The sequence below is a fragment of the Enhydra lutris genome, unplaced genomic scaffold (assembly GCF_002288905.1).
Source record: "Enhydra lutris kenyoni isolate GAN:26980312 unplaced genomic scaffold, ASM228890v2 scaffoldscaffold52, whole genome shotgun sequence".
In the NCBI taxonomy this organism is placed as follows: domain Eukaryota; kingdom Metazoa; phylum Chordata; class Mammalia; order Carnivora; family Mustelidae; genus Enhydra; species Enhydra lutris.
In genome coordinates this window covers 7364826-7391755 of record NW_019154136.1, presented here as the reverse complement: position 1 = coordinate 7391755, position 26930 = coordinate 7364826, and the positions used below count along the sequence as shown (strand labels likewise).

The following is a 26930-nucleotide window of genomic DNA, read 5'->3' as shown; positions in this document are numbered from 1 at the left end:
AACGGAGCGAGGGGTGGTGTCTGAGGCATTTCAGGCTGCTGTGACAGCACAGCACGGACCAGGCACGTTCACCAATACGTGTGTCCTTCTCGCAACTCTGGAGGCTGGAAGTCTGAGATCAGGGCGCTGGCCGATGTGGTGTCTGGTGAGGATCCGCTTCCCGTTTCCTAGATGGGCGTCTGCGCCTTGTGCCCTCACTCGGCAGAGAGACCAAGAGCTCTACTTTTTCTAGAGCGCTTGTAGGACTGACGTGCAAAGAGCTTCCTGCAGGCTGTCCCCAGTTCTGTGGGCAGTTCACACGATGACAGCCTTCCTCTTCAAAGCCTGCAGCAGAGTGTCTCCCTCCAGGCCACTAAGAAAGAGTCTTACATGCTATAACAAGAGTTAGGAGAATGACATGTGGTCACCCTTGCCGTAGGACATAACCTAAGGAGTAGAGTGACATCCCTGTCCTTTGATGTGTTCCGTGGGGGTAGAAGTGAGTCACAGGTATTGCCCACACATGGGGAGGGGATCTTAGCAGGGTGGGGCTCACTGCGTGTGTCCCTTTCAACAGCCTTTAGGGTGCATCCTTGAAGGTCTTCCTTGCCCTTTCATCTTTATTCTAAATAAACACAAAGTTAGTTCTCATTTAATGATAAACGTTATGGCCCCAGTAAAATGTATGATGTGGAAATGTATGAAATTTCATACACTGCAGATGTATGGTGTGGACCGTGAAGACCGTTCCCCAGCAGCCAGGGACATTTGGGGTTGACGACCACTGAAAGGGGTCCTGGCCTTTCTTGGCTTTGGCTCGTCTTGGCGTGAGTGCTCTGAGAAGAGCTCTGCCGCTTGGTTGACTTCTCTCCTCTCTGGCCTTGCTTGCTCAGATGCTAACGGGGATCGTGGGGGAGAAAATCAGATTCTCTCTTCGGTTGCTCCTTGTCTGTGCTCTGTCTTTCTGAGACCTGGCTTCTTTATGGAAATGATGTCGAGGTGATGCGCACTCTTCTCCCTCGTGGGTTTTCCTCCTCGGTGCTGCCTACAGCCTATAGGTACGGTGACCATCAGGTTTATCGTTGAAACTTCATGAGTGAAAGGTATGAAAATTCATCATTTTCCAGAACAGCATATGCAGTCTGGTCCATGTAATCACCTGCCTTAGGGGTGTCGACGTGGCGTGACGTGACGTGACCTCTGGTCTACTCACGAATCTTCTCTGGGAAAGTGTTTAGTGTCGTACCCACCCGAGCCCGTCAAGAGTGCGCCTCAGGATTCGTTCGTGCTCGTTACCAAGTATGTTGTCATCCAGTGCCTCCATGATTTTTGTCGAATAAAAGGTTGGGTTTTGTTTTCATTTTCCGTTGTTCCTGAATTTGTCATTAGTGCGGTTTATCCTTGACCCTATCTCAGTCTTATAAAATACACGAATGCCTTTTCCTCTTCTTATTTTTTTGAAATTTTTCTCTTGGATCTATTTTTTTATACATGAAAAAAATGCATATATATGTATGTATTACAAAATTAAGATTACTTTCATAGTTAGACCATCATGGCTGTGATTTTTTTTTCAGTCGTCTCAAAAAAAAAAAGAATGCAGAATACAGGCAGTGTTTCAAAACCGTCTTCCCACTTTTTCTTGTCGTCTCACAGAGGGTGGCTCCCACATCCTACAGACCTCATCGCCGCGAGGTGAGGCTAAGATGAGCATAACCAGTGACGAGGTGAACTTCCTGGTGTATCGCTATCTCCAGGAGTCAGGTAAGAGGCTTGGGTTTCGGTTAGTAGCAAACGCACCTGCAGCGTGGTGCGTGCAGAAGCACCCACCGTGGATCGAAAGAAAAGCCAGGCTAGAGAAGGAGAAGAGCAGATGGCATTTCTCATTAAGAGAGCTGGAGGAGAGAAGGTTCTGGGGCTGCCCTGTTTCTGGGGTGGGACGGGGCGTGTGTTCTTTCTTCTCTTGATCTCTCTGCCCAGATGAGGTCAGATGGCAGTAAAGGTCAAGAGCAGTTGGGATAAACATGGAAAGGGCATTAACGGAGGGGCTGGTGTGTCTTTGTGGTGTCGTGTTTATGCGAACCTCTCGGACTGAAGACCACGGATCTTTTGAGCTCCTAAACCACACCCCACCATGGGCCCATGGCCATTTCCTGAAACATAGCAGTAGTTCTGGTCTCCTCCAGCACTTCTGATTATGACCAAGACGTCACTTTACAGTAAGCAGTGTACAGGCCAGACCTGTGCTCTCTGTCAACGTTACGGACCTTGTGAGTAGCAGCTGGTACCCTCAGGGGCCGGGGGAGGGGGCTGACAAGAGCCTGAGGCCCGGGGTCTGGCCGGACTTTGTCACAGGACAGAGACAGCCCTCTGAGGAGTCCTTGGACGCCTGCGAGCCTGGATGCGTGCGTTAGACAGTGTCGCAGCTGCCCCCCACGGCGCGGCCTCCACACAGTTGAGTGGACTGCTTGTGGGTGCTTTCTTAAATTCGCAAGACTCTTCTTTTCGAATGAACGTTGTTAGATTTTTAATTAATTTCTAAAGTGAATATTGTCTTTAAACTTGGAAAGCTTTAGAATATTTCTTTTGAGATGCACAAAACGACATTCATGAGAAACATGGTTGTCACCATCTACCCGCCCAAGCTAAGAACTACCCCACTTCCAGGGCCCACGGGACGCCCGTGTTCGACTCTGCGGTGCCGTCCCCTCTTTCCAGTGCTGACTGCCTGCCCGGGTTTGGTGTTTGTTGTCCCCACATACTTACTGCACACACGGTGTCTTCCTGAGCCGGGCAGGCCCTGGCGTGTTAGTTCACCACGGCACTGTAACCAAGGGGGCAGACTGGGCGGCCCAGACGGAGATGGTTGTCTCACCGTGCGGGAGGACTGACACCCAGATTCCAGGTGTGGGCGGTGTGAGTGGCTTCTGAGGCCAGGAAGGTGTCTGTCCCGTGCCTGTCTCCCGGCTTGTGGAATGGTGCCCGCCGTCTCTGCTGTTCATTGGCTTGTGGAAGCATCACGTCTGTGTCAGCCCTCGTTGCCACGCGGCCTCCTCCCCATGTGCGTCTGCTTCTACCCCTGTCCGAACGTGTCCCGTTTCTCCTTGGATTAAGGCCTCACCAGACTCTGGTATAACTTGGTCTTAACGCATTAGATCTGCACTGAGACCCCCGTTTCCAAATGAAGCCACTTTCTGAGCTGTGCCCGGGGCCTAGGACTTAGGGATTTGGGGCACGACACAGTTCAACCCACAGCCATTGGCCTTGTGCGTTATTTAAACTTTCTATGCTTGGTATCCTATTGTTTATGTTCTGCAACTTGATTTTTCAAGAAGTGAACCAGTTTCTGGGCCTTTCTACCTTCTGGAGACACACGGACAAGACTGAGGGGAAACCAGCTTGTGAGCCCCTGGGTCTGGGCTCTTCCAGAGTCAGCCTGGAAGGCTTAGCAGGGCAGAGGTTCCGTCCAGACCACACAGCTCAGGCTCAGACCCTTGAACAAGTTCTTGACCCCACTGGAGCCTCTCCTTCCCTGCAAATAAAAAATTAAAATGGTTATCCTGGGCAAAAGTCATGAGCACTGGACATGTGTTATAGACAAACGTCTCCCCGTCTGATCCTGGATCTCTGTCCCTGGGGAACCCCAGGTAGCATTTCTCATGGGAAGTGTGCGTTCTTCCTCCATATATCTTAGGTCACTCAGATCGGCTGTTGCCCGCATAGTATGAGAGAAATTGATAAAACGTGTATGACCCCAGCCCTGTGGGTCTGGGGAGTCACTGGCATCTGTCACTCACCCTGAAGAGTCGGGGGAACTGCCCGCTGTCCTGTGGACTTTCAGCATTGAATTTGAGAGCCCTTTCTGTGTACACCCTTCAGTACGAAGATAGGATGGAGGCAAAAACATGGTCAGAATGTGTGCGGAACTCACAGGCTGAACGTCAGGATAAATAAGTGATGTGGAAACTGTGTGCCTAGCCCGGGGGGGGGGTGCAGTCCCTGGGGCTTGAGGCCCAGGGCAAGGGCACCGCTGTCCTCTTTGAATAAATACGGAGACCATCCGTCCCCCAGGAAGGCCACACTTCCTTTTGTCCTGTTTGTTTACGCTTGGCTCCTCTGTCACCAGGCAGCTGAGGAGGGGAGTCTGGGGACAGGAGAATAGGATTTCACCGGTGTGGGTTTTCTACGTGCGAACTCCGGTCCCGTCGGTCCAAGTCCTTTCATACACGTGTGGTGTGCGTCTTCCAGAAAGCCAGGCCTGCCCTTTCCTCTGAGGAGTGCGTGAGTCCTAGAGTGGACTGGAGGCCCCCACAAGGACGTGTTCAAAAGCAAGCGGAGAAATACCAAGAGGTCTTTTTGGGGTCATTGTCTGTGTTTTTCTCAAACCTTCAAGTTTCGGTTTGGCACATCTCTCTTGAGTGCCCACCCAGTGCAAAGAGCGTCTTCTCGGCCTGTCACTGTCTCCTTTCTAGCTCCGGGGGTTGGGGGTGGGTGCGGAGAAGACACACATTCCTCCATCGGGCCTCCCCTTCAGGCATCTCTGCTCTCCCCCGCATACCTACAGCCGCTCCTCGGAAATAAGCCCCGTGTCCCTGTAGGTGACTCATTCTTCAGCGCCTCCCCATCTGGCTTTCTCTGCCAGAAGGCACCAGGAGGTTCTCTCTTGGCAAGGCCTGTGCAGCAGGCCCCATCCGTATGCCTTGTGTGGTGCGGAGGAGAGAGGGAGGGAGGGAAGGAGGGAGGGGGTGATGGGCTGGGGATGGCCTTGCGGGAGGGAGACAGCTGGTTCTCTGGTCCATGTGCTCTTTGCTTTGGTGGTCGGGGACAGCCCCCAGAAAGTTCCAGCCCACCTGCTCGTGGGCAGTGAGGAGCAAGTTCCCTGGAACCCCGGGTGTTCCTGGTCTGGCCACCTGAGCTAGAGGCGAGAGCCTGCCTTCTCCGTGCTGGGCCGTAGATGCCATCCCTGGCTGTCCTGTCTTCAGCACCTTCCATCCTCATCCCATTCCCATATCATCTATCGGCGCGGATGCCTGGAGTCCCCACAGGAACCTTTCTCTCCTCGAGAGTGGGAAGCCGTGTGTTGAAGAGGACACCTTCCTGGGTGGGAGAATCCAGGTCACACGTCTACAGACTGGGGAAAGAGCCTCAAAAGCGGGTTTGCCCCCTTACTCTGCCCGCGAGCGGCAGCCTCGAGATCATCGTAGGTTCTTCTCTCTGGCCCTCCCCCAGAAGTGCGGCAGTAGATAGTACACCCAGACGTGAACCCCGCAGCCTGCAAGGAAGGTGTTTCTTTTGGGACCATCGTTAGTTGTGTGAAGCCGGGGCCTTGCCCCTACATGCGCTTGCCGGCTGCCAGGGACTAGTGAGCCCGCCTGGTCCTGGCGTCACAGCGTTCTAGAAGAGGACATGCCAGTCGGCGAGCGAGGCTTGGCAGCGAGGCGGGAGGAACCTGGAAGTGCCGGCTCCGGCACCAGAGCGGCCGAGGTGGCCTGCTTCGGAGCTGTGTCAGTCCAGCCTCGAGGGTTAAGGCTTGACTGGCCTCTGCCTTATGGGACGCCCCCCACCCAGCCCACCTCACCATCGCAGGGAGCAGGATGGAGGAATGGGCTGCAGCCTGCACGGGCTGGTGTGAGCAGCTCCTGCAAAGACTGGGTGAGTGGCCAGTTGCTTGTCTTGCTTTTCTCTGAACGTAGCTTGGGGGGCTGACGCCCCTTCCAGCTCCGCGTGAAGAAGGGGGAGCATCCGTGAGTCCCTGCGAGTCTGAGTGATTCCTCCGGGGCTTCGTCCCCAGAGCCAGACTACGAGGGAGAGTCCTCCCAGACCCAGCGGGCGAGGGAGTCAGTGGGCACGAGGCGCTGCTGGAAGGCGGCCCTACCACAAGCAGGGAGGGCGGCCGCCTGGGGTTGCCCAGACTCTGCCGGTGAAGGAGCCGAAGTGCTCGGCTTTGGCGGGTTTCTCAGGGAGGGGGGTGTCTGTGTTTCGTCGTGTCTGCCAGGCCAGTCCGTGTCTGCTGGGGGGAGAGATGGATGAAGCTGGGTCATGGTCACGGTTGCGACTGGAGAGGAGAGATGGGCCGGGGGGTTGGAGCCAGATTTTCCACAGCGGTTAAGGGGTGACCGGACTGTTTCTCCGCGGGCTCTCGTTCGGCGTCGTGAGCTGGAGAGGCATTCACGCCGTCGGAGGCGCCCGCAGCCTGTTCTCCGTCGCCGTGTCCTGTTCCGTTTCAAGAGTGTGTAGCCGTGGACGTGTCCGTTCTCCTGTTGAAGAACGTTGGAGTTGTTTCCAGGTTTTGACGATCACGGCTAAAGCTGTTGGAAACATTGGTGAACAGCGGTCCATGGGAGTGTAGGTTTCCGTTGCTCCCGGGGAAGCATCTGGGCGTGGGGTTGCTGGCTGGCGTGGTCAGTGTGGGCTGAAGGTTATCAGAAGCCACTGCTGGCTTCTCCGTGCGTCTGGGCAGCGAGGCCCTTGAGGGAGGACAGGGGTTTGTTGCGACGGCGGGAGCGGCGCTGATCCGTGCCTGTGTCGCGGGGCTGCGTTGGGAAGTGGGCGGAAGGACGGCAGCCCGGCGGGCAGGTCAGCAGGATACTGGTGACGCTTTCCGCTTCCTCTTCGGGTTTAAAATGAGCCTTCGCGGCCTGTCCGGGGTCACGGTTTCCACTGCTGACTTCTGCGCGGAGCTGCTGAGTGATGGGGCATCCATAGACGCACCCTGTCTCCTCGCTCTGCAGCCCGGGGATACGACGGGGCGCCAGGACTGGCCGCACGTCCCTCTGCGTGGGCTTCCGGGCTGGGAGCGCGATTCCCGCAGCCCGGCCCCCCTCCACAGGGCAGCTGCGGAGAGCTTGCCCACTGCCTTGCTCGCACACGGCGGGACTCCGGCGTCGCCGCACCTCGAGTTGTGGGACTGACAGCCGCAGCCCCCGAAGAAGAAGTGGAGGCTTCACAGAAGCGTGTGACGATCGTCAGTGGTTCTGCTGGCGACAAAGAAAACACCCGTGAGGAATGTTTTGTCGGGTGGTGGGTGTGTTACCAGGCTGTGCGGCCCCGAGGGCCGTCACTTCAACGATTTCAGGTAATAAAAGGAGTTCATCGTTTCGGGTGATGGGAAAACCTGATTTATCCTATCTCACGAATCGCCAGGGTGATGAACTTCTTTCTTCGTTGGGAAGGGTTTCAAGTGTGATTGAGAACTCCTTGAACAGAGAGCTGCTTCTCTGATTTGTCATGATTTGTCGTCAAGAGGCCAATTTATTAAACCCGTTTATCGTTCCCGTTAATGTCACAATGCGTTCGTTATTCACGGAGAAGCGCTGGCTGTTCTCTGAAGTGAAAATCTGCTTGTTAGACGGGGCCTGTTTTCTGAAAGAGCCTTGTCTACGCACGTGTTGACTCACTACGTAGAATTGGGCATGTTTCCTTGGATTTACATAATGGACACATAGTTCTGTATTACGTGTCGTCCTTGGATTGTTCTAGATTACGTGTCATCCAAGGAGGATAGTGAAATACTAGTGCTTGGAGTTTCCAGGTTTACAGCAGAACTTAGGTGCCATTTCTCATTCGTTTTGTGGGGCTTCTAGGCCAAGACAGAGGTAAAGATTTCCTTGCCGGCTGCCAAGCACCCTTTCGTGCCCTGCGATGCCCCAGTATGCATGAGGTCAGCATGGTTAGGGCCTAAGAGGAGAGTGAGTGAGGCTTAGGCGGCATTTTGTCTCCACAGCAAGCCCCAGGACAAAGCTAAAGGTCGTTCTGTTCTAAACACACAGAGAGCTTTTACTTTCTGGAAAGATTACGGAGCAGTTTCAAAATCACGCCTGTGTGCTCAGCGGCTTCCTGGGGCCAGGTTGAGGAAGGAGCCTGTTGGGTTAAGCGAGAGAGCCAGGCTGTGCTGGGGGAACCAGCCAAGGCCCCTGAAGGGTGGAGCGGGGCTGAGGGGAGCGGGTCTCCTCTTTCCTGGGGGGGAAGGGGCACCCTCAGCAGATGCCCTGCTCTTTCCTCAAACAGTATGAGGGTACAGAACTCTCCTCAGATACAACACCAGGTGATGTAGGGCCTTTGAAATGGTACTTTTTAATTGAATTGAATTTTTTGAAAGATTTTATTTACTTGGGCAAGTGAGCAAGAGCGAGGGAGAGCGTGAGTGGGAGAAGGAGCAGCAGGCTCCCCGCTGAGCAGGGAGTCCCATGTGGGACCCCATCCCAGGAGCCTGAGAAAGCACAGAGGTTACTGGGGGCTCAGCGGGTGGGATGGAGGCTTAGTGTTGGGTGGGGACAGAGTTTCTTTTTGGGCAGATGACCGAGTTCTGGAGAGGCATGGTGGGCTGTTTGCACCGCAGTGGAAACAGGCTTTATGCCCCTGACCTGTGTGCTCAGACAGGGCTAAAATGGTCCATTCTGTGTTCCGTGTGTTTTTCCACAGTAAGTCACAGTGTTACAGGTAGGAAGTTTCACGTAGTGATTATTTCAGAGTTTGGGGTCTCAGAAGGAAGAGAGGAAAGCACCTGAATTCCACATTGACGTTGTTACATTCAGGGGCTTTTCAGTAGCGTTAGGGGCAAGTCCTTGGTGCACACAGTGGCACTTGTAAGCTAACTTGCCGTCTCGTAAATTCCAGTTATGTAAAAAAAGGAAACCGGAAACAGCAGCTTCGTTGGTAATGAAATGGCTGTGTATTGGAAACCCCCCCAATGTTCCTTGGTGGGCGATGGGCTCGGCAGACTGCGGTTGCGGATCCTGGGGTCCCTCTCCACGGTGAAAAGGGACGCAGTCTGGGTACGTGCCACAACCTGGGTGGGTCTCCGGAGAATTGTGCCGGCTCCCACAGGCCAGTGTCAGAACACCGCATCCTGGACGGTCCCACTTGCTGAACTTACAGTGATAAGACCGGAGGCAGGGCCGCTGGGGTTGGGGTGGCTCTAAGTGCAGAGGGGTCGTTTGGGGGAGTTCTTCCGTGCCGATGGAAGAGCTCTGTGTCTGGGCCGTGGCGAGGATCATGGCGTGCGGATACATAGGATGAAATTATACATTTGTGGATTAGATGCACGCACGCGCACACACACACGCACGCAGGTCAGAAGGTTTGCAGTCTGGTGACCTGTCAGTGACGAGTCCGTAATAATTTCCTAATTCTAAAAAATAAACCCCAAACACAATTTTGCACTTCCATTACTGCAGTTTTGTGTGTGGGTCAATAACACAAAGACAGTCAAGACGCCTTAAGTGAATTTTGCAGGTCATTAGGCATCCTGTGGGCCCAGGATTTGACGGGGACGTCCTTTTGTGTCATGGATTTGAGTAACCGCCGTGCTCCTTGGAAAACGATTGGTCCCGCAGACCTTCTGAGCCGCCTGGAAACAGGAGCAGAGTGAAGAATCACGTGGAGGTAAACAGCACTTGTTGCCTCGAGAGAGCTGGGCGCTTGGCCTCCCTGGGAATGTGGGCAAATGCACGTGGACACTGTGTGCCGCCGCCGCCGCCTCCTTGGGAATTACCGGGAGAAGGAAGGCTGCGTTTGCCTGAGGCCACGGACCCTCGGGCTGCATGAGGCCGGGAAGGGTGGAGTAAGGGATAAACGTCTGGGCTGCGCAGGGCTTCGTCCCCCCTCCTTTTCAAGCGCGTCTTAAAGTGTTTTTGAAATATGTTTTTGAAATACCTCCTTAGGGGGGCGTCTGGCTGGTTCAGTCAGTGGACCGTGGCACTCTTGATCTTGGGGTTGTGAGTTTGAGCCCCATGGTGGCTGTAGAGATTATGTCCGAATAAAATCCTTGAAAAAAATATAAAGTTGGGGGAGGGGCAAGGAAAAAATCCCACTCCCTTATGAACTTTAGCTCAAAGGATTCTGTAATGCATCTGTGGTCCGCCTAAGAGAGGTGGGCGGATCTGAGGGTCTTGACCTCCGCAGGTACTCTGAGCACACGTCACGCGTTACCCAGAGGCTTTCAGCCCCTTCACGGCGGTCCACGTTCTCAGCTCACTCTTGGCACGTGGGGCCGGCTCCGTCTCTTCCAGTGTTAGAGGGTCTTGAGCAGCTCCCTGGCCTCTGTCCACTGAATGCCAGTGACATCCCCCCACCCTGCGTTGTCCCCACCAGGGATGTCCTGGACCTTGCCAGATGGACCCTTGAACGTGAACTCGCCCCCCCGTGGACGACCACTGATGCGCAGCCTTTAGTTCTGGGATGCTTTCGTTCCAGCTGGTTTTTATTACTCAGTGGGGTTTTAATGGGTTTCGGTTTCTTCACACTTTATCTTCCTGGGCTCTATTTTGATTCCCTTTGCTGCAGAACTCAAATAGACTTTAATGATGAGCAAAATGCAGTCCTTGTTTTTATTAAATTTTTCCAGGATATTTTTTTTTCCCCTCGAGGAAGGCAGAAGTCTGCCAAAGCATTCTCTAGCAGATAATAAAATAGGTTTCTTTTTCTTTTTTGGGGGGGGGGGTTCCTGGTTAGGGGGTTGGATAACCAGGAGAAGGGGCACTACTCTTAATATTCGTGAATAGTTGTGTCTCCAGAAATGATGAAGCAGCTTTGCCCACTGTAATCCCAGCAGCAGACAAATCACCCAGTCAGCTGGGCTGTTTCTCGGGACCGTGGAATGCCTTCTTATGCAAGACACGTTTCCACAGATTCGGGAAAGCATTTTAAAACGGCTCAGCTATCTTCATTTAAACCCAAGTTCAGGGCTTATTGTTCAGCTGAGTCTCTAAAAATATGTTTTGACTGCACTGGTTCTACTCCATTGCTAATGTGTGTCCCTGTTTAAAGAGAGAGGCATTTCTTGGAGATCGTGGTCGCCTTTGCTTTAGAAATAATAAAGGAAAGCATTCGTTTCGTCACGTGACAGGTAAGGAAGACCCGGCCAACGCGCCCATGTTACTGTCCGGTGGAAGGATCGCTGCAGTCCTGTGGGGCCTTCCTGTCCCCGCGGGTGGGAGCCACGCGCTCCTGAGGGGGCGTCCGCGCTCCCCCACACCACCCCCAGATCCTACCATCCGCTCCAGGGGGAGTCACGGGGCTTAGGAGCGGTTATTTTCAGTTAATTACAGCAGAAAGATCTAGATTATAAAGGACAACACATTGACTTTATTTTTTGTAAAGATTTCATTTATTTGAGAGTGAGGAAGCATGGATGGGGGAAGGGGCGGACAGCGAGGGAGAAGCAGACTCCCCACTGAGCAGGGAGCCCCATGCAGGGCTCGATCCCAGGACCCTGAGATGACGACCCAAGCTTAGGGCAGAGGCTTCACCAACGGAGCCACCCAGGCGTCCCCACATTGACTTTACGGTTTCCAGTCCTGTGCGGTCTCTTTGAAAGTTGCTAAGAGAGTGCACTGTCGGTGTTCCTGCCGCATCAGATAAATGTGATGTGGCACAACCCAGAACTCTGCGAGGTGATGCAGGTCTTGACTAACATGATTGTGGTGATCCTTTCATGTTGTGTGCGGCTGTCACATCTTCACATTCTGCAGCTGGCATGGATGTGATGTTGGAGGGCGTGCCAGCTGCATAAAGCCAAGGGGAGGGAGAAAACGGGAGCATCCGTGCAGGTAGGCTGCATGAGGCCCAGTCCTGGCGGAGCTAAGCACACGCGGACAGGTGTACCGTCACCGCAGACTCAAGACGGTCCTTCCTTCCCTGAAGCAGCACGTACAGGGATGCACGGACAGTGCTCTAACCACCCGAGCTTGGGTGTCCGTCCTACAGGGCGTGCAGTGTCCGCTGAGCAGGGACAGAAGGAGAACTTGGGGGAGCTCTGTGAGTGTCCCTGCTGCAGTCCCCAAGTTTAAATCTGGGCTGTGGGTGCGTATGTGTCATCTACGCATTTGTGCGTGTGTTGTACTTCAACTGACAAAGTAACCGAGAAACGTAGGGTGGGGTAAGTCGCGGGAGGGTGTGATGCCCCTTTCTTTCCTCTGGAGAAGAATAAACCGTCCCTCGCTCCCTCTGTGGCATCACTGCTTCGCACTCCTCCAGCATAGAGAGGGAACACCCCGTTCCCTTTGCGCGGTGCGGTCCGTGGGGTGCCGTCGCCAGCCGACACGCCCCGCGCGTGCATTGTTCCCTTACAGACCCTCTTGAAGTGGCGCTAGTTGCAAACGAGCTCCTCTTCATTCGGAGCTAGTCTGCTTTTGTCCTGAACCGCTCTTCGGGTTTGGCGATAAAGCTCCCAGCGTGGCTGCGTGGAGTGCTGACGCTGCGGTTTCCGTGTCCCCCGTGTTCACAGCCACCGCGACCATCCGGGTTCCCAGGCGGCTTCCTACTGGCTTCTCTGAGTGCACTGTTGCGATGTGTCTGGGTGTAAATGCCGAGAGTCACGATTTGCCGCTCACGTGTCTGTCCGTTAGAGGGGAGAAGCAATTAGAAGGAAAATGCCTTCGTGGTTTGTCAGTTACAGTCATCTAAATGCGGCCTTGCTCCGCGCAGCCCAGCAGTTTGCACTGGGGTTCACATCGACACAGCCGGAGACCCCGTGGAAGGTGCCGTGAGGTGTATGCTCTCACTTCCCACTTCAGCCCCGTGGACGGCACGAGGAGGTCTGGGGCGGTTCCGGTTTCCTCTCTCAGCTGAGACGGAGCAGCGTCTTGCCCTGGTGTCTGTCTTCAGAGTTCACGCACGGTGACATTAAGGCCTGCCTGCTCTACAGCTCAGATGTCACCTTCGTGTCCAGCGCTCCTGTATTTTATTTCCTGCCGGCTTCCTCCCTTTCCCTTCTTCCTTCCAGACGGACAAGCAAGTTGTCCGGACTATGGGACCCAGCCCTGTCCCTTCTCTCCCGTGTCCAGGAGTCTACCCCAGCCTCTCCAGCGACCTCCCCCAGCCTGGGGGTCCACGCCAGCCTTGACTTCCCCCTGCCCAGCCTGGGAGTCCACCCCTACCTCTCCATTGACCGCTGCCCAGCCTGGGGATCCACCCCAGCCCCCCCTTTGCCTTTCAGACTGCCCTCTTGGGTGAACGGCCCCTGGCTTACTCAGTATGATCGCTCCGGCTGCTGCTGGCATGTCCTGACCGCTGACCAGCCCCGCCCTCCGAGGATCACCTCCTGTCCCATCATCTTCCAGAGTGTCCTTCCTGCTGCCCCCACTTTCCTGTTCTCACCCACTCTTCCAGCAGCAGGCATCCCTCCTGTCCTGCCAGGGTCGCTTCTGTTCCGTTGTCGTGGCCTTGTTGTAGTCGCGGAGCTACATTCGTTGTACTGTGCGCCACGCGTGATTCCAAGCCCTTGGCGAGTCAGGCCATCACCCCCTCCGAAGCAGATGCGGCTGTGTTTCATGTCCGGGCGCGAAAGCCCAGGAGCCGAGCCGGCGGCGACGTGCCCGCGTCTCATCGCCGGAAGTGCTGCAGCTAGGGTCCAGAGTGGGCCATTGGGCTCCAGAATCTTCCTCTTTCAAACGATCTTTCTTGATCCTGTTGATGTGGTGCAATCATCGATCACTCTCCGACGTTAAACCCTGCATTCCGGGAATGGACTCCACTTGGCCTGGACGTTTTTTCCTTTTCTATACATTGCCCAGTTTGGTCGGCTGATACCGTGGGTGGTGTATTCATGTTTATCTCACTGGGAGAAACTGGGGTGTCCTGTTCCTTTCTGAATGTCCTTGTCAGGTGTGGGTATGGGGCTCTGTCGGCCTCAGAATACAAGCGGAGGGATCCAAAAAAAGCTCTTCTGGGAACCTGTTGCCTCTGCCCCCTAATCCAGGTCTCTCCTGGAGAGCAGGGCGCAAAGAACTTACTGTCACGTTCAGACACCTGAGCATCTGTCCCAGCTCTCCGTGTCCTCTTTGAAGCACAGAAGCAACCATGACCCAGGACCTAGTTTGCAGGCCTCCATGCAAGACTTGTGACAGAATGTGGGCATTCCTTCCCCCCTTACCCACAACCCATGTGTTCCGTATTTCCTTTTCCCTTGGCAGACCTCTGTGGCCTTCCCGTGTCACAACAGCCTCAGCTGTTGGTGGCCCATCTGCAGCGTGTCGCCACATTTTATTAATACTCGTTAATATTTTCCTTCACTCAAAGCAGTTCTGAGATGCGCTGGTCTGTTAGCTGCATTTGCCATGGTGCACATTAAAGTAAATAACGGGGATTTTAAGATGTTTGCTCCTGTGCTACACAAACCTATATGGGGTGCTGTGACAGGTTTGGGTGCCAGCAGGGAGACCTCAATGTCCCAGAATAGACCAGCCGTCACCATCGTCACCTCAACAGGAGTCCCAGGAGGGCGTGTCCTTCGCATGGCGGCATGGCCCTAGGTAGTGGGGTGTGCAGATCAGTGGAGGGGAGGGAGTCTTACTTCTCCCCACCTAGGGGGGAGCACTGACATCCAGGGTCACCTGTCAGAGGTCGATGGATGTATTACCTTGGACGTGTGTGCCGAGGGAGCCCAGAGCCCCCAGCAGAGCACGGGGAGAAGGGGGTGTTTGAGCGAGAATTTTGCGAGCAAGGGAAGGGGAAGACCATGTCAAGCAAAATCCAGGAGCTGGCTTGAGGGAGGCCCTGAGGCTCGGCAAAGGCGGCAGAGGGTTCAGGGAGAAGGAGCCGGCTTGCTGGGGGCGGGGGCGGGAGATGGGGGTCAGAGGACACGGAATGAGAGGAACAAGAGGAAAATACCGGGAAGCTGGTCTGTCTGCAGGTCATGGGCAGGCCAAAACGCTTGGGCTGTGTGCGTTTGGAAGCCGTGATTCCTTCTGAAACTACGTCTGGAGGTAGTGGGAGGACAGGACGAACGAACACGGACAGTCCACCGGAATCTGGCTGTTGAGACCGCTTAGCAAGCCGCGGACGTGCCTGTATTGTGTCAGCCCAAGAAGCAGGGGCACAGAATTGTGTGATCGTACGAATTCGTGCAGGCACTCATCGGCACAGAGAAAGGGGCTGGAAGACGTCCCTCACGTGTGCACAGCAGTTGAATCACGTGGAGCAGTGTGTGAGTTATTTCCTTTCTTCCAGATTGCTTGCTCTGTTTTTCCCAGGCTCAGAAGTTAATTTGTACATTTCTCGAGTTAAGAGTGCCCTCGGTGATGAACCTGCGGCGTGGCCTCGGGGCTCGTGTTTGCCTGTCCCCGGGGCTCGTGTTTGCCTGTCCCCGAACCACCTCGAGTCCATGAGGGCTCAGGCTGGCGGCGGGGTCTGGTGCCAGCAGGTGGCGCGTGTGTGCCTCGCGTGTGGGCGCCGCGGGGCTCCAGGAACCGGGCAGGGACAGCGGACTCCCTCGCCAGGCCACCTCTCCCAGGGCCAGTTGTTGGCTCGGGAGGAAGTCGCAACCTTGGCTTATAACCTGACTCATGCTTTCCCCTCCTGGATGTTTCCCGTGTTGAGAGGATATTAAAGTCTTGGCAGGGTGCACGGTCTGCTACAGGCTGAGGCCCATGTTGTACTCAGCCGCCACCCTTGGGGTCCAGGCCAGCTGTTCTAAGTGAAACCCTATTTTAACGAGGTCCTTCTGGTATTTCTTTTGGGCGTGGTCCAAGGCAGTTCCATTTTACACCAAATTCCGTGTTACGGCGGGTCGTCTAGAATAGGTCTGCAGCCCATAAAAACGTTCTCGCCGCACTCCGCGTTTTGCGGCCGAAGGTCAGAGAATTAGGTGGGAAAGTGACGACCGGGTCTTGAGGACTTTTTTTTTCCTAAGATAAAGAGTCGTAAAGCTGATGCCCACGTGTGCAGTGATTGAGAGCGCAGTATCAGAAAGCATTCTCCACGTAGTTTATGCTTCTCACCGCCAGAAGACGTCGAGTTTCCGTATGACAGGAATTGCTTCTTGGGCAGAACATGTAATCCTCCTGTGAGACAAATCCGTCACTTCCGAAACGGAGACGTGAGCCCGCAGCAGACTAGCTGCCAGGGGCGCAGGTGGTGTGTGTCCCTGTGGACAGCTCGCAGCTCCGTGCGTATGTGTGTGTGTTGCTCAGATCTATCTGACCCCGTTCCCACGCCCTTGCCCTTGGCCTCCCTCACATCTTTATTTGGACCGACCCCTGCCCCGGCCCCACCAGCCTGAATCCTCGCTGTCCCCGCGGAGAGGTAGGCGGGCCGCTGGCCCGGCAGCTGCAGCCCCGGTGCGGAGACCTTGCCGAGCCAGGAAACGCGGACTCTGTCATGGAGCGGGACGTTGCAGGGACGTCGATGTTCAAAGAGACAAAAGGAAGTGCTGCATCATAAATGAGCAGTCCACGGGGCCTGGGAGATGGGAGCAAGGCGTCCTCCAGGGCACCGGGAGCCCAGGAACCCCAGGGCCCTACAGATGGCCAGGGCTGTGCACCTCTCTCCCTCACGAGGGGGGCTGCTGCCGGAGCGCCAGAACCAGATTACAAACCTCCCAGCGACAGACCCTGAAGTGTGTGTTTTCACTTCTGTCCAATAAGGGACATCCCCACCTAGCTACTGCCCCTCCGTGTCCTCCTAAAATCCATGTCCAGTTCCGTCCTCCGTCTCTGTGTCTGGCCCTGCGTGCGGCGGCACGGCCCTGTCTCTTGGGAATCGTAAGTCATCTGTTCTTTCGATGGTGTGCACCCCTGCCTCTGTGGGGCCCCTCACTCACCTCTCCAGATTAAAATCCTCTGGGTCTGAGGGCACACCGAGGTCATTTTTAACCTCACCATGGAATTTTAGGATTGAAAGGGGCCTTGGAAATTGTTTATTTCCACCTGCAGTTGTTGTCAGAAAAGGAAGCCAAGGAAGCAGATGGGGACAGACCCAGGCCTTGGAGTGCTTAGTGACGGCTGTCCTTGTCAGCAGCGAGAAACCCGAATTCCTGCATCGCAGCTTCTGACTCTGTTCGATTGCAGTCTCTGCTCCTAAGGCCGCCGTCTTTCGGGGAGTGTCGTCGGAAGATACAGTTCATCTTCGTTTGCTCTGTGTAACGGGGAAAGCATTCAGCCTCGTTTTTGCAATGCAGACCTTGTTTGCAGCTTGCTTGGCCAAAAAACGTGGTAGAAACGGTGTCACTGGTAAGATGATCTTCTTCCTCTTTTTAAAAAGGGTTCCATTTTGAATCATTTAGACGTTTCTAAACACATTCCTGGAGTCTCCTGTGTGTGGATTAAGAGCATGGACTCGGGGGGTCAGATGACCGCTTCTGAGCCGTGTGCCCTTAGGGGAATCCCTTCACTGCTCTCTGACTCCGTTTCCCCATCAGTAAGATGTCGTTCTTACGACCCTGAGCTAATTCAGGAAAAGGGCTAATGCACATATTCACTGAACATCATTACTTTTGTTCTTACTCTCAAATACCGAAATTGTCATAAAATTCAGGTATACGTATGGCCAACAGTCCTCTTTGGTGCTTTCTTGAACGATGAACTCGTACGGCAGTCGGATTTGTTTAAAGCCGGTTTTCCTTCTCTCGTACTGTTGGACCTAAATCCTTCATTCCTGTCCTTTGCTTTCACGTCTCAGATTCTGAAAGTAGCAAGGAGTCCGTTTCGTTCCGTTGCTTACCGCCCTCTTCTCCCGTCAGCCTGAGCGGTTCCTCTCAGCCTTCCTCGAGTTTTCTTCCTGTGCCTCCCTCTGCGGCCCCAGCCGCCCCCAGGTGGGTGCTCTGTGTGTCAAGAAGGGATGCAGATGGGCTTCCTTCCTTCAAGAAGCTTCTGTCTTCTCGGGAGCGGGGAGGTGCAGAAAAAAGGATGGAGAGTGCCGAGCCCTGCGGGAGCTCAGGACAGACAGCCATCATTCCCGCCCGAGAGGACAAGGGGGGCCTTCGCGGAGCAAGGCCCCCTGGCCGCCGCCATGACGACGGAGCAGGTGTCCACGGTGGTGACAGACAGCCCTTCGGGAGCCGGCGTTCTCGACCTCTGACTGTGGAAATGCGGCCCGGCCCCCTCTTTGTTATGGGGCGCTGTATTCTGCACTGTAGGACGCTGAGCGTCGTGGTCTGTCCCTATTATATGCCCGTAGCACCCCCACCCCCACCAGCACATGCCTGTGACAACCAAAAATGTCTGCAGACATTACATCTGCCCCAAGGGGACGGACTCGCCCTCCCTTGACAACCAGGAACCCCTGTTCTAGATCAGGAGCCCGGCATAAGCAGAGTCCCTCTAGGGAAGCAGGAAGCAGGCAAGCGGAGGCGCCCGGGGAGCCCCTGAGAGGTGCCCCGGCTCACGGTCGGGAACGAGGGGCTTCCAGGCTCAGGTGAGGGGTCTTGCCCGGGCCTGCAGGCTCCTGATGGCTCTTGAGAAGGAGAACCCCGGACCCCGCGTGCTGAATCAGGGAAGATGGTGTGACGGTTTGGTGTGCTTTCTGTAGCACGTGTAAATACGGCACGCTGCAGCGTGACACACGGGAGGCTCTCACTAAACGTCCCTCCCGTTGTCATCCTCACACTGTCAGGCAGCGTAGACGAGCGCCCCGTGCCTCTGCGCTCCTGTCGCAGAATCCCCCGGACGGAGGGGCCTAGAGACAGCAGACGTTTCCTGCTCACAGTTCCAGTAAAACTTTATTTGCGCACTCAAGCAGTGGGCCAGACTTGGCCTCTGGGCCTCCCTTTGCCTTCCCCCGATCTAGACAGTTAGAATTCGACGTGCGCGTCGGCTTCGGGCGGCTGTGTGCACTCAGGCAAGCAGGTCCGTGAAATCTGTAGCCAGGACCCTACGGACGATGCCCCAGCTGGGGCCCTCGGCTTCTGTCTCAGCTGAAGACGCAAGACCACCCACATGGCTGCCCTGCGGATCACACGGCTGCTTTTCTCCGCCACATAAGCAGGACTTTGAAGGGCCACAGAGCGGTAATTTAGCAGGTTTTGCTGATGAATCAGGCCGGCATTAAGTGGGCGGAACGGTTCAGCCGCACACCTGACGGACGTGGTCCGTGCAGGCCGCGCTGGAAGAGGTGCGGTCCAGCGCTGTGGTCCTCGCAAGAAACTGCGAACCGGCACTTGGTTTGTTTCAAATCTGTTTTTATTGCCTCGTTGTGTGAGACAAACGGATGTACCGGCTCTTTTCCTCTCTCCTGAGGACAACAGAGGATTTCACTCTGGAAGGTCTCGCCACGTTTTATATAAAACGTCGTGTTGGTTTTAAGCCTTTCCCGGTTGGTCGTGATCACACCCTTTCTTCTCTTTGGAAATATTCCCACCTTCTCTGGTGGTTTCCCGTTACCGGGTGTTACCCGAAATCTGTGGCCAAGTGCATGTAGAGGCTAGCTTGCCTTCAGGGGCAAGTACCCCCCCGCCATCGTGTTTGTAAGTGAAGCAGAACTGTGAGGAGACGGCGTGTCCTTCAGGGGTCTCGTTTCTCTAGGCTACCGGCTGTCAGCCACGGCGGGGTCGAGTAGGCAGTATCTGGAACCCTTGGGGTGGTCACGGCTGAGTGGCGGTGACACGGGCATCCCTCCGGGAGAAGCCGGAGGTGCTTCTCGGCGTTCTGCAACACACAGGACCGTGGCACCCGCAGCAGAGAAGGATCTGGCCCGGTGTGGGTCATGCCGCAGCTCAGAAATCCTGCTGTCGGCAGCTGGTGCGGGGGTCCCTCTTCCTAAGTAGGTGGCCAGCCTGCTGCTTCGGTGATGGCTCCAGGCTGGCCGGGTGTCAGACCCTGGGGACGCCCACGCGGAGCCCGCACACCGGTCTTCCATCGAGGTGCCCCCAAGCCCTTTACTCCCCTCCTATTTCACGACTTTAACACCAGCCGCTGGGCCAGTCTCGCCTATCTCCGTCTTCGTCACATGATGACATGATGTGCTTTCTTCCTACTGCTGTCCCCTTGGACGGAAGAGAAGCATTGAAGGCTGAAGGGGTACGAGGCCCGGGAGCCCCACCGCTCCGGCAGACTGCCGGTGCATAGGCACCCTAGCCTCGGAGTCCCGTGGGGCCTGCCCCCGGGGAGAAGCCTCTGGCCTGAGGAGCCGGTGTTCCAGGATGGCGCCTCACACGCCTCACTGGCGCACAGCCGAACCCGGTGGCCGGGGCCTGAGGGAAAGTGCTCAAGCAGGCCTTGCCCGCGTGGTCTGTGGACAGCCCCCATTCCACGATGAGCGAGCGTCAGGATGGCAAAGTGTCCGAGGGACGGTTTCCCCAGTGTCCTCCCTGTACAGACGAGGAAAGTGGAGAAGGAATGTTCTCCCCAGTTCCTGGTCTTCCCCGGATTCAAGGACTATGCCCGCCTGCTGCTCTCACGCCCGGTTCTCCCGTCCGCTCCTTGCGGTACGTTGTATCCCCACAGTGTAGAACCGGCAAGAGAGGCCCGGCCAAAGGACCTGACCCAGGCACTCGGTGGCAAGTCAGGGCGGACCCAGCGCTCTAGACCGGTCTGACATCCTCTGCACCGGCCCTCCCGCTTGCCTCGATGAAGGGGTGGCCACACAGGTGGATGAGAACACCGTGGTGTGAGGCCGTGTGTAGATGGCCCAGCGGAACTGCAGCTGGGTGAGTTCATAAGCACGTAGGAGGACCCGTTTCGGAGGTGACATGGAACATTCCCGCGTGTTTCTGAAGACACCTGGTTTCCACTCATGATTTTCTGTTCCCCCCAGTAGGGGAGCCAGTAGATGACCCCCAGTAAGGGACATCGCAGATGTTCACACTCAAGGCTCCGCCGCGTACCCTGAGCGCTCGGTCGTCATCTTGCTTTGGTGGGGGACGCGCGTTCTGGCCATTCCTCTCCCACCCTCGGTTCGTCTTCCCAGCTCCATCCCCCTCGTGCGGCCGGCCTCCCTGACCGTAGTCACCACCGTGCTCGGAGTGGGGTCTGTCGCAGAGCACGGTCACGCACAGGGATCCAAAACTGAGGCAGCCAGACCTTACACGGGACCTTTCAACACCGGATGCAGAAGGAAACCGAGGATGTGGCGGGAGAAGTGGGCTTGCAGCTTGTCCTTTGCAAGTTGCCTGCACTGCGTCCGTGGCTGAGGTCGACGGGAGCCGGCATGGTCCGGCTGGGGGACGCAGTAGGCCTCCATGCAGGGAACTGAAGGCTTCCGGTTCCTGTGCCTGTGCGTGTCAGGGTCAGAGGAAACCTACAGCGAGAGTTGAAATTCTGCTTCTGCCTCTCATCACACACATGGGCATTGGACCCGTTCCTTAACTTCTCCAGTCTTTCCCGTCCACGTGTGTAAGCCCGTAACAGCACCGACGGAGCAGCCACCTGGAAGGTCGTGGACCCCGAGGGCCCAGAGCTGCATCACAGCAGCAGTTCGGTCAGAACCTGCTCTTCCGTGTGCGCGCGTAGCAGCTCTGCGGCCGGCGTTGGAGCGGATGAAGCAGGAAGGGGAGGGGGACGGAAATGTTCCGCTAGACTGCGTTTCGAGTATCCCCCAGGTTCTTCTGTTGGGATCCCAGCCCTCGGGTGATAGTACTCGGGGGCGGGGCCTTTGGAAGGTGATGCGCGTGTGAGGACAGAATTGTCCCGAACGGGATTCGTGTCCTTCTGCCGTCCGTGCGCCAGCCATCGGCCCTCCCCACACCACCAAATGTTGCACCTTGATCGTGCACTTCTGGCCTCCAGAACTGTGAGAAATAAGTGTGAGTCCCCGGTCTGCGGAGTTTACGTGCAGCTGCCGACAGGCCGCAGGAAGACATGGAGTGGAGGCTTGAGCTCTCCTCCCCACTGGCGCCATTACTCACCGAGAGGGATGCCGGGCCCCGCGGGCGGCTTCGGTAGACGTTTCTCGGTGGGCTTGTCTGACAGGCCGAGGGCGGCATCGGACGAGGGCGGCATCGCACTGCCCGGCTTTGGATGTCAGCCACAGCCCTTTGGCCGAGTGCGGGGTGTCTGTTGGGGACCCCGGCAGGAGCTCGAGATCTGCCCAGTAGAAGGGGGTGCTGCATTTGGGGTGGCAAAGGCACAGGGTGGCCGGGAGGCTTATGGAAAGTCGTGGTGAGGGCTTGGGGCTGTGCCTGGCCTGGAGCAGGCCCCGGTAAGGGCGGCCTGTTACTGTTCTGAGGCCCATGTGGGTGTGGCCCCGCTGTAGACTCTAGAGAGATGCCAGGAGAAGAGCGAGCAGCTGTGGGAGTCCAGAGTTCTGCCCTGTTTGCCAGGGGACACAGATGGAGAGGAGCCATTGGCCCCGGGAGTGGGGTCAGCAGCCAGAATGAATTCGTAGCTCCTAATAGGAGAACATCACTGTGGCCTTGAGCAGTGGTGACAATTCCAGGCAACGGGGAGTCAGGCCAGGGTCTCAAGGGTCCTGCTCCCCCCTGACCTGGGGTTTTCCGCATCTGCACCGCGCTGGAAACCTGACCGGGGAAACCTTGGTGATGAGACTTCTGGCACGGCATGGGCCCCGGGAAGAGTCACTGGTCAGCAGGGGCTGCCGGTTCTATCTTGGCCTGAGGGGTGGGGAAAGGCAGGAGCCGGAGGGCAAGGTTGAAGGCAGGGGGAGGCGGGGAGTATAGGGCCTTAGCTTCTGGCCCTCGGAGGGCGGGCCTGCACTGGTCGTTGGCAGGTGTGGTCTGGTGAGGGAGTCCGCGGCCGCCGAGCAGCCAAGCCTGCTGGTCACCGTGGCTGGCCCAGGACTCGAGGAAAGAAAGAGAGGACGTGTTGTCTGTAGTCCTTAGAACCAGGCGCTGGGGGATGGATGGGCGGGCTGCGGAGGAGCAGGAAGTCGGCGGAGGAGCAGGAAGTCGACGGAGGAGAGGAGAGGAGAATGCAAGCCCAGAAAGCGCCTTTCACGGGGGAACATTCCCATCTGCTGAGCACGGCGTTTATTGCAACAGCTGGCTGTGTTTTGCTCGGGGAGGGCAGAGAGCCCACGTGGAATCAGCTGGAAGGTGGGACCCACGCGATGCCCCTGTCCGTCTGGCTTCTGAAGGTGGGGTGCTAGCCGCGTGACTCGGGGAGGCCGTGCAAGAGGCGTTGGAGGCTGGCGGGGGGACACCCCGGGGAGCCCCCTGCAGCCCACCAGCATGTAAGATGAGCCAGTTGTGATGGGGAGGTGCTTGCGGAGGAGACCCCTGGAGAGCGGGATCCGAGAGACCCCCTGCACAAGCGAAGGGGAGTGCCTTTTGCCTCACTCCACCTCTAGCCAGGAGCCAAGCATAGGGGTCCCAGTTACTCACAAGGCCAGCACCCCACAAGGCTTCCCAGCTCCCTGGCTCCCAGGCCGCCCCAGACGGCCCAAGGGGCCGGTACTCCCAGCGGACGTGCAGGCCTGCGGCAGCTCCGGCTGTGGGACGCCCCCCCCCCACTCTGCTAGAGGAAGAGGCAGCCACTGCTGGTTCCTGATCACCCTCGGACCCCACATGAGTCCCCGGCACCTCCTCCGCCCTGCCCTGCGCTGCCGCCGTCCTTTCTTGAAGTAGACATTGTTTTGTATGAGTGCAGAGGGAAGGAGGAGGAAGAGCCAGCACCCCAGAGCCCGGGGAAAGTTACCGATGATTAGGGAAAACGACTCAAGCCACCCCAGTGGGTCCAAAATGGTCCGTGTTTCTTCGGGTGTCAGGTCGTGTGCTGCTTTGGCCCCCACCTGCCGTGACCGCTATGAGCCCGGCCACAGCAAGGCGCCCAGAAAGGTGTGCACTCCAGCTGGGCAAGAACACTCGGAGACCGAAGCAGGGAGCTCTGGAAGGAGTAATGGCAACACAGGGAGAAAGCCCAGAGTTGCATTTTTGCAACAGAAGCATTTCCCCGGGGCACTTGCGTAGTGCAGTCGGTAAAGCGCCTGCCTTCCGCTCAGGTCATGACCCCAGCGTCCTGAGATCGAGCCCCGTGTCAGGTTCCCTGCTCGGCCGAGAGTCTGCTTCTCCCTCTGACGTTCCCCCTACTCTTGTGCTCTCTTTCTCCTTCTGTCAAGTACATAAAATACTCAAAAAACAAAAAAGCAAAAAGTAAAGAAACAGTTCTGCAGGGCACACTGTGCTGCCTTTTGCTGTTAATAACACCGAAACGGTTCAGCCTCCAAAGCTGTGTCTTCATCCCCTGCACACGGGCCTCGGGCCCCTGTGTTTCTTCCCGTCCCCCTGCCCATTATCTTCGCTGCACCCCACACCTGGAGCTGGGCATCCTGCAGCCACGCCTGCGGCCCCCAACCCCCCCCCCTCCCCCGGCTAATCAGGAGCATCTGCGATCAGTGGGGCCACCTCTGGATCCCCAGGGCTGCGCCTCCCGCAACCCTTCATTTCAGGCCTCAGGAAACCCTTTGCTCCTTGCTCTCTCTTCGCTGCAGGTTTTTCCCACTCGGCATTCACGTTCGGTATCGAGAGCCACATCAGCCAGTCCAACATCAACGGGACGCTGGTGCCCCCGGCTGCCCTCATCTCCATCCTGCAGAAGGGACTGCAGTACGTGGAGGCCGAGATCAGCATCAATGAGGTACGTGCGCTCCCGGGCGCAGGGCGGTGGCCTGGCCCCAGCCCCAGCCTGCAGAGCCTGGGGACCGTGGGACAGCTTGGAAACCAGCCACGGCCACGCCACCCGTGGGCGGTCCGCTGGATCCCTTCCCCACTCCCTCTCCTTGAATGGACTTCCTCCTTACAAGCCTGTCTTAACTCTGCTTTCTCTTTAGCTTTTCAAAAGGACGAAAGTAATAAGTCCTGTACTCCGTCACCTGTGTTGATCCATCCATTTCCAGAAACCCACATCTTTGGAAACCCCCGAATTTCTATGTGTCCTGCACACATTCTTCCCTGACCGTGGCCCTCTCCTCCTTCCTCCCCAGAATGGGTGTCCAGAGGTGGTGTTCCACTAGCCCCTTGAGGCCCCGACTGGTCTCTTTTTCCCACAAAAAAGGAGTTTTTTGGGGCTAGGAGCGTGTGACCCCAGAGACCCCCCCCCCCCCCCCCCCAGTGAGCTCTCAGATCATGCAAGGCTGCAACCAGATGTCTTTGCTCACCAGTTTCCATGTCTTCAGTGTGTCGGGAAGCCCTGGTGGCTTCTCTTCCTGCGTTCCACATTCCGGCGTGCCGGGAGGGGAAGAAAAAGGCGTCTCGTTGGTGACTTGGGCTTGCAGTCCCTGAACCGTGGGACAGCCTGCTTTCAGAGTTTACATTACGCGGTGTTTTCATTACCCTGGGTAGTTCCTACTTTTTACCAAGTCTTTGTGCATTTGAGGTGTGACTCTGAAGCAGGTGACACGGAAGCATACTGACCGCTTGGTCGATGTCGGCCACGCCGTGACCAGAACTGAAGTGTGAGGGTGGCTGACGGGGTGACCGGCTCCTTGTTTAGACGTATTCTAGCCTTTCCTCGTTTTCTTGTTTCCAAGTGTCATGCTGTTTTCAGATGTAACATCGTACGATTGTATGGTGGCCAGACGTCAGCTGGGGCCAAGTGTCCTTTCGATCGCGTCTAGTGGAAACTCAGGTGGTTCACTTCTTCCTAATTTCCGAGGTCATTTGAGTTCAGAATATGCAAAAACATATTTGCACTTTCAGCAGCCACCACCCAGAAGCACCGACTAATTGTTCGACTCTAATATTTGGAGCAATTTCAAAGGCGAAAACGGCCTCCTGGGTTTTTAAGTGGGTATGGGGATTTTTTCATTGCAGATAGCCCAAGAATCAAAACAAGTTGAAAAAACATGCGTGGGAACTAGACAGTGCTGTCGCCCGAGTACCGCAGCTATCTTCAGTCAACACTCTCAGCCCGGTGACAGCAGATGAATATTTCCCTAAGTCTGATGGACAGGTGTACTAGGGATCCAACCCGAACGGTGCCGAAATCCCTGATGCGGGCTGGAGGCTCCCAGAGAGCTGCCTGTCCCTCAGAATTGGGTGGCTGTTCACAGACTTCCTGTGCTCACCATGGTGTCCGGGCACGGCTTCCCCACTAGTGGGGGCCAGATGATCCCTCGCAGCCGGGCGGCCTGGGCCCCGTACGAGGTCATGCCATGTCCCTGGTCACCCCCTCCCCCTGCACCTCACCTGCCCGGACTCCCTGGGCACCGCTCTGGGTCCCACCATGCTGGGCCGGAGTGCAAGGGGCTGATGGCTGCCCTCTCTGTCTCGCTCCCCAGGATGGCACGGTGTTCGACGGCCGCCCCATAGAGTCCCTGTCCCTGATCGACGCTGTGATGCCGGACGTGGTGCAGACGCGGCAGCAGGCTTTCCGGGAGAAGCTCGCCCAGCAGCAGCAGGCCAGTGCGGCGGCGGCGGCGGCGGCGGCAGCGGCGACGACAGCGGCCACGGCAGCCCCGGCGGCCGTGGCCCAGCAGCACCCACCAAAGAACGGAGAGGCCACCGTGAACGGCGAGGAGAACGGAGCACACGCAATAAGTACGTGTGGGGCTCTGGGCAGGCGTGAGCTTCTGGCAATTTCTCTCCCGAATCTGAGGGGGTCGCGGGCTCTCCCAGATCTGCTGCTGCGGCTCTCAGTCCTGGTGTTGGCGTTGTGTGGGCTCGGAGGAGCTGCACAGTCTCCGTTCTTATCATGGAAACCCTTAGACGTAACGGTCTTGGTGCACGCATCCTCGATTCTAGAAGGTCATGCAGCTCGGAGAACTTGTTCTGTGTGACAGCGAGAAACGCCGTGTGATTAGTTTGACATCGGACGGTTTCGTTTGTGGAGGCCCTGGTCCTCTGTCCAGCCTTCCGTGTTGAGCGTGTTGGGCCAACATTTGCTGTGCTAGTCAAGTTCATGGTTCTAGAGAGGGCAGCGGGCCCCAGACAGCGGGTGTGGCCCTGCGGGGTCCTCTCAAAACGCCAGGCACTTGTCTCTGTTGGGTGGTTGCCCTAAAGGACGTGGCCGATCGGAGTGCCTGACTCTGCTCTGGTACGTGGCTTATAAACTCGAAGAGCGCTTCAGGGTCTGAGTTCAGAGCGTGCCCGTGTGTTGTGTATGTGTGTGCATGTGCAATATGTGTGTGTCACACAGCTGTGTGCCCATGCAGTACGTGTGTGTGTGTGCACATGCATTACGTGTGTGTCACGCAGCTGTGTGCCCATGCAGTGTGTGTGTGCATGTGCAGTACGTGTGTGTCACGCAGCTGTGTGTCCATGCAGTACGTGTGTGTGTGTGCACGTGAAGTACGTGTCACGCAGCTGTGTGTCCATGCAGTACGTGTGTGTGCACGTGCAGTAC

General features: G+C 56.6%; 1 protein-coding gene across 2 annotated transcripts in view; it reads left to right on the top strand.

Annotated features, from left to right (window-relative positions):
* Nucleotides 1–26930, top strand: part of LOC111157131 (transducin beta like 1X-linked) — a 237685-nt gene that overhangs the window by 189620 nt on the left and 21135 nt on the right. For both annotated transcript variants that reach the window (XM_022518374.1, XM_022518375.1), the window contains 3 exons: nucleotides 1636–1743; nucleotides 24079–24224; nucleotides 25867–26125. In XM_022518374.1, coding sequence (XP_022374082.1) covers nucleotides 1686–1743; nucleotides 24079–24224; nucleotides 25867–26125 — 463 coding nt within the window. In that variant the 5' untranslated portion in view covers nucleotides 1636–1685. The remainder of the gene's footprint in view (nucleotides 1–1635; nucleotides 1744–24078; nucleotides 24225–25866; nucleotides 26126–26930) is intronic.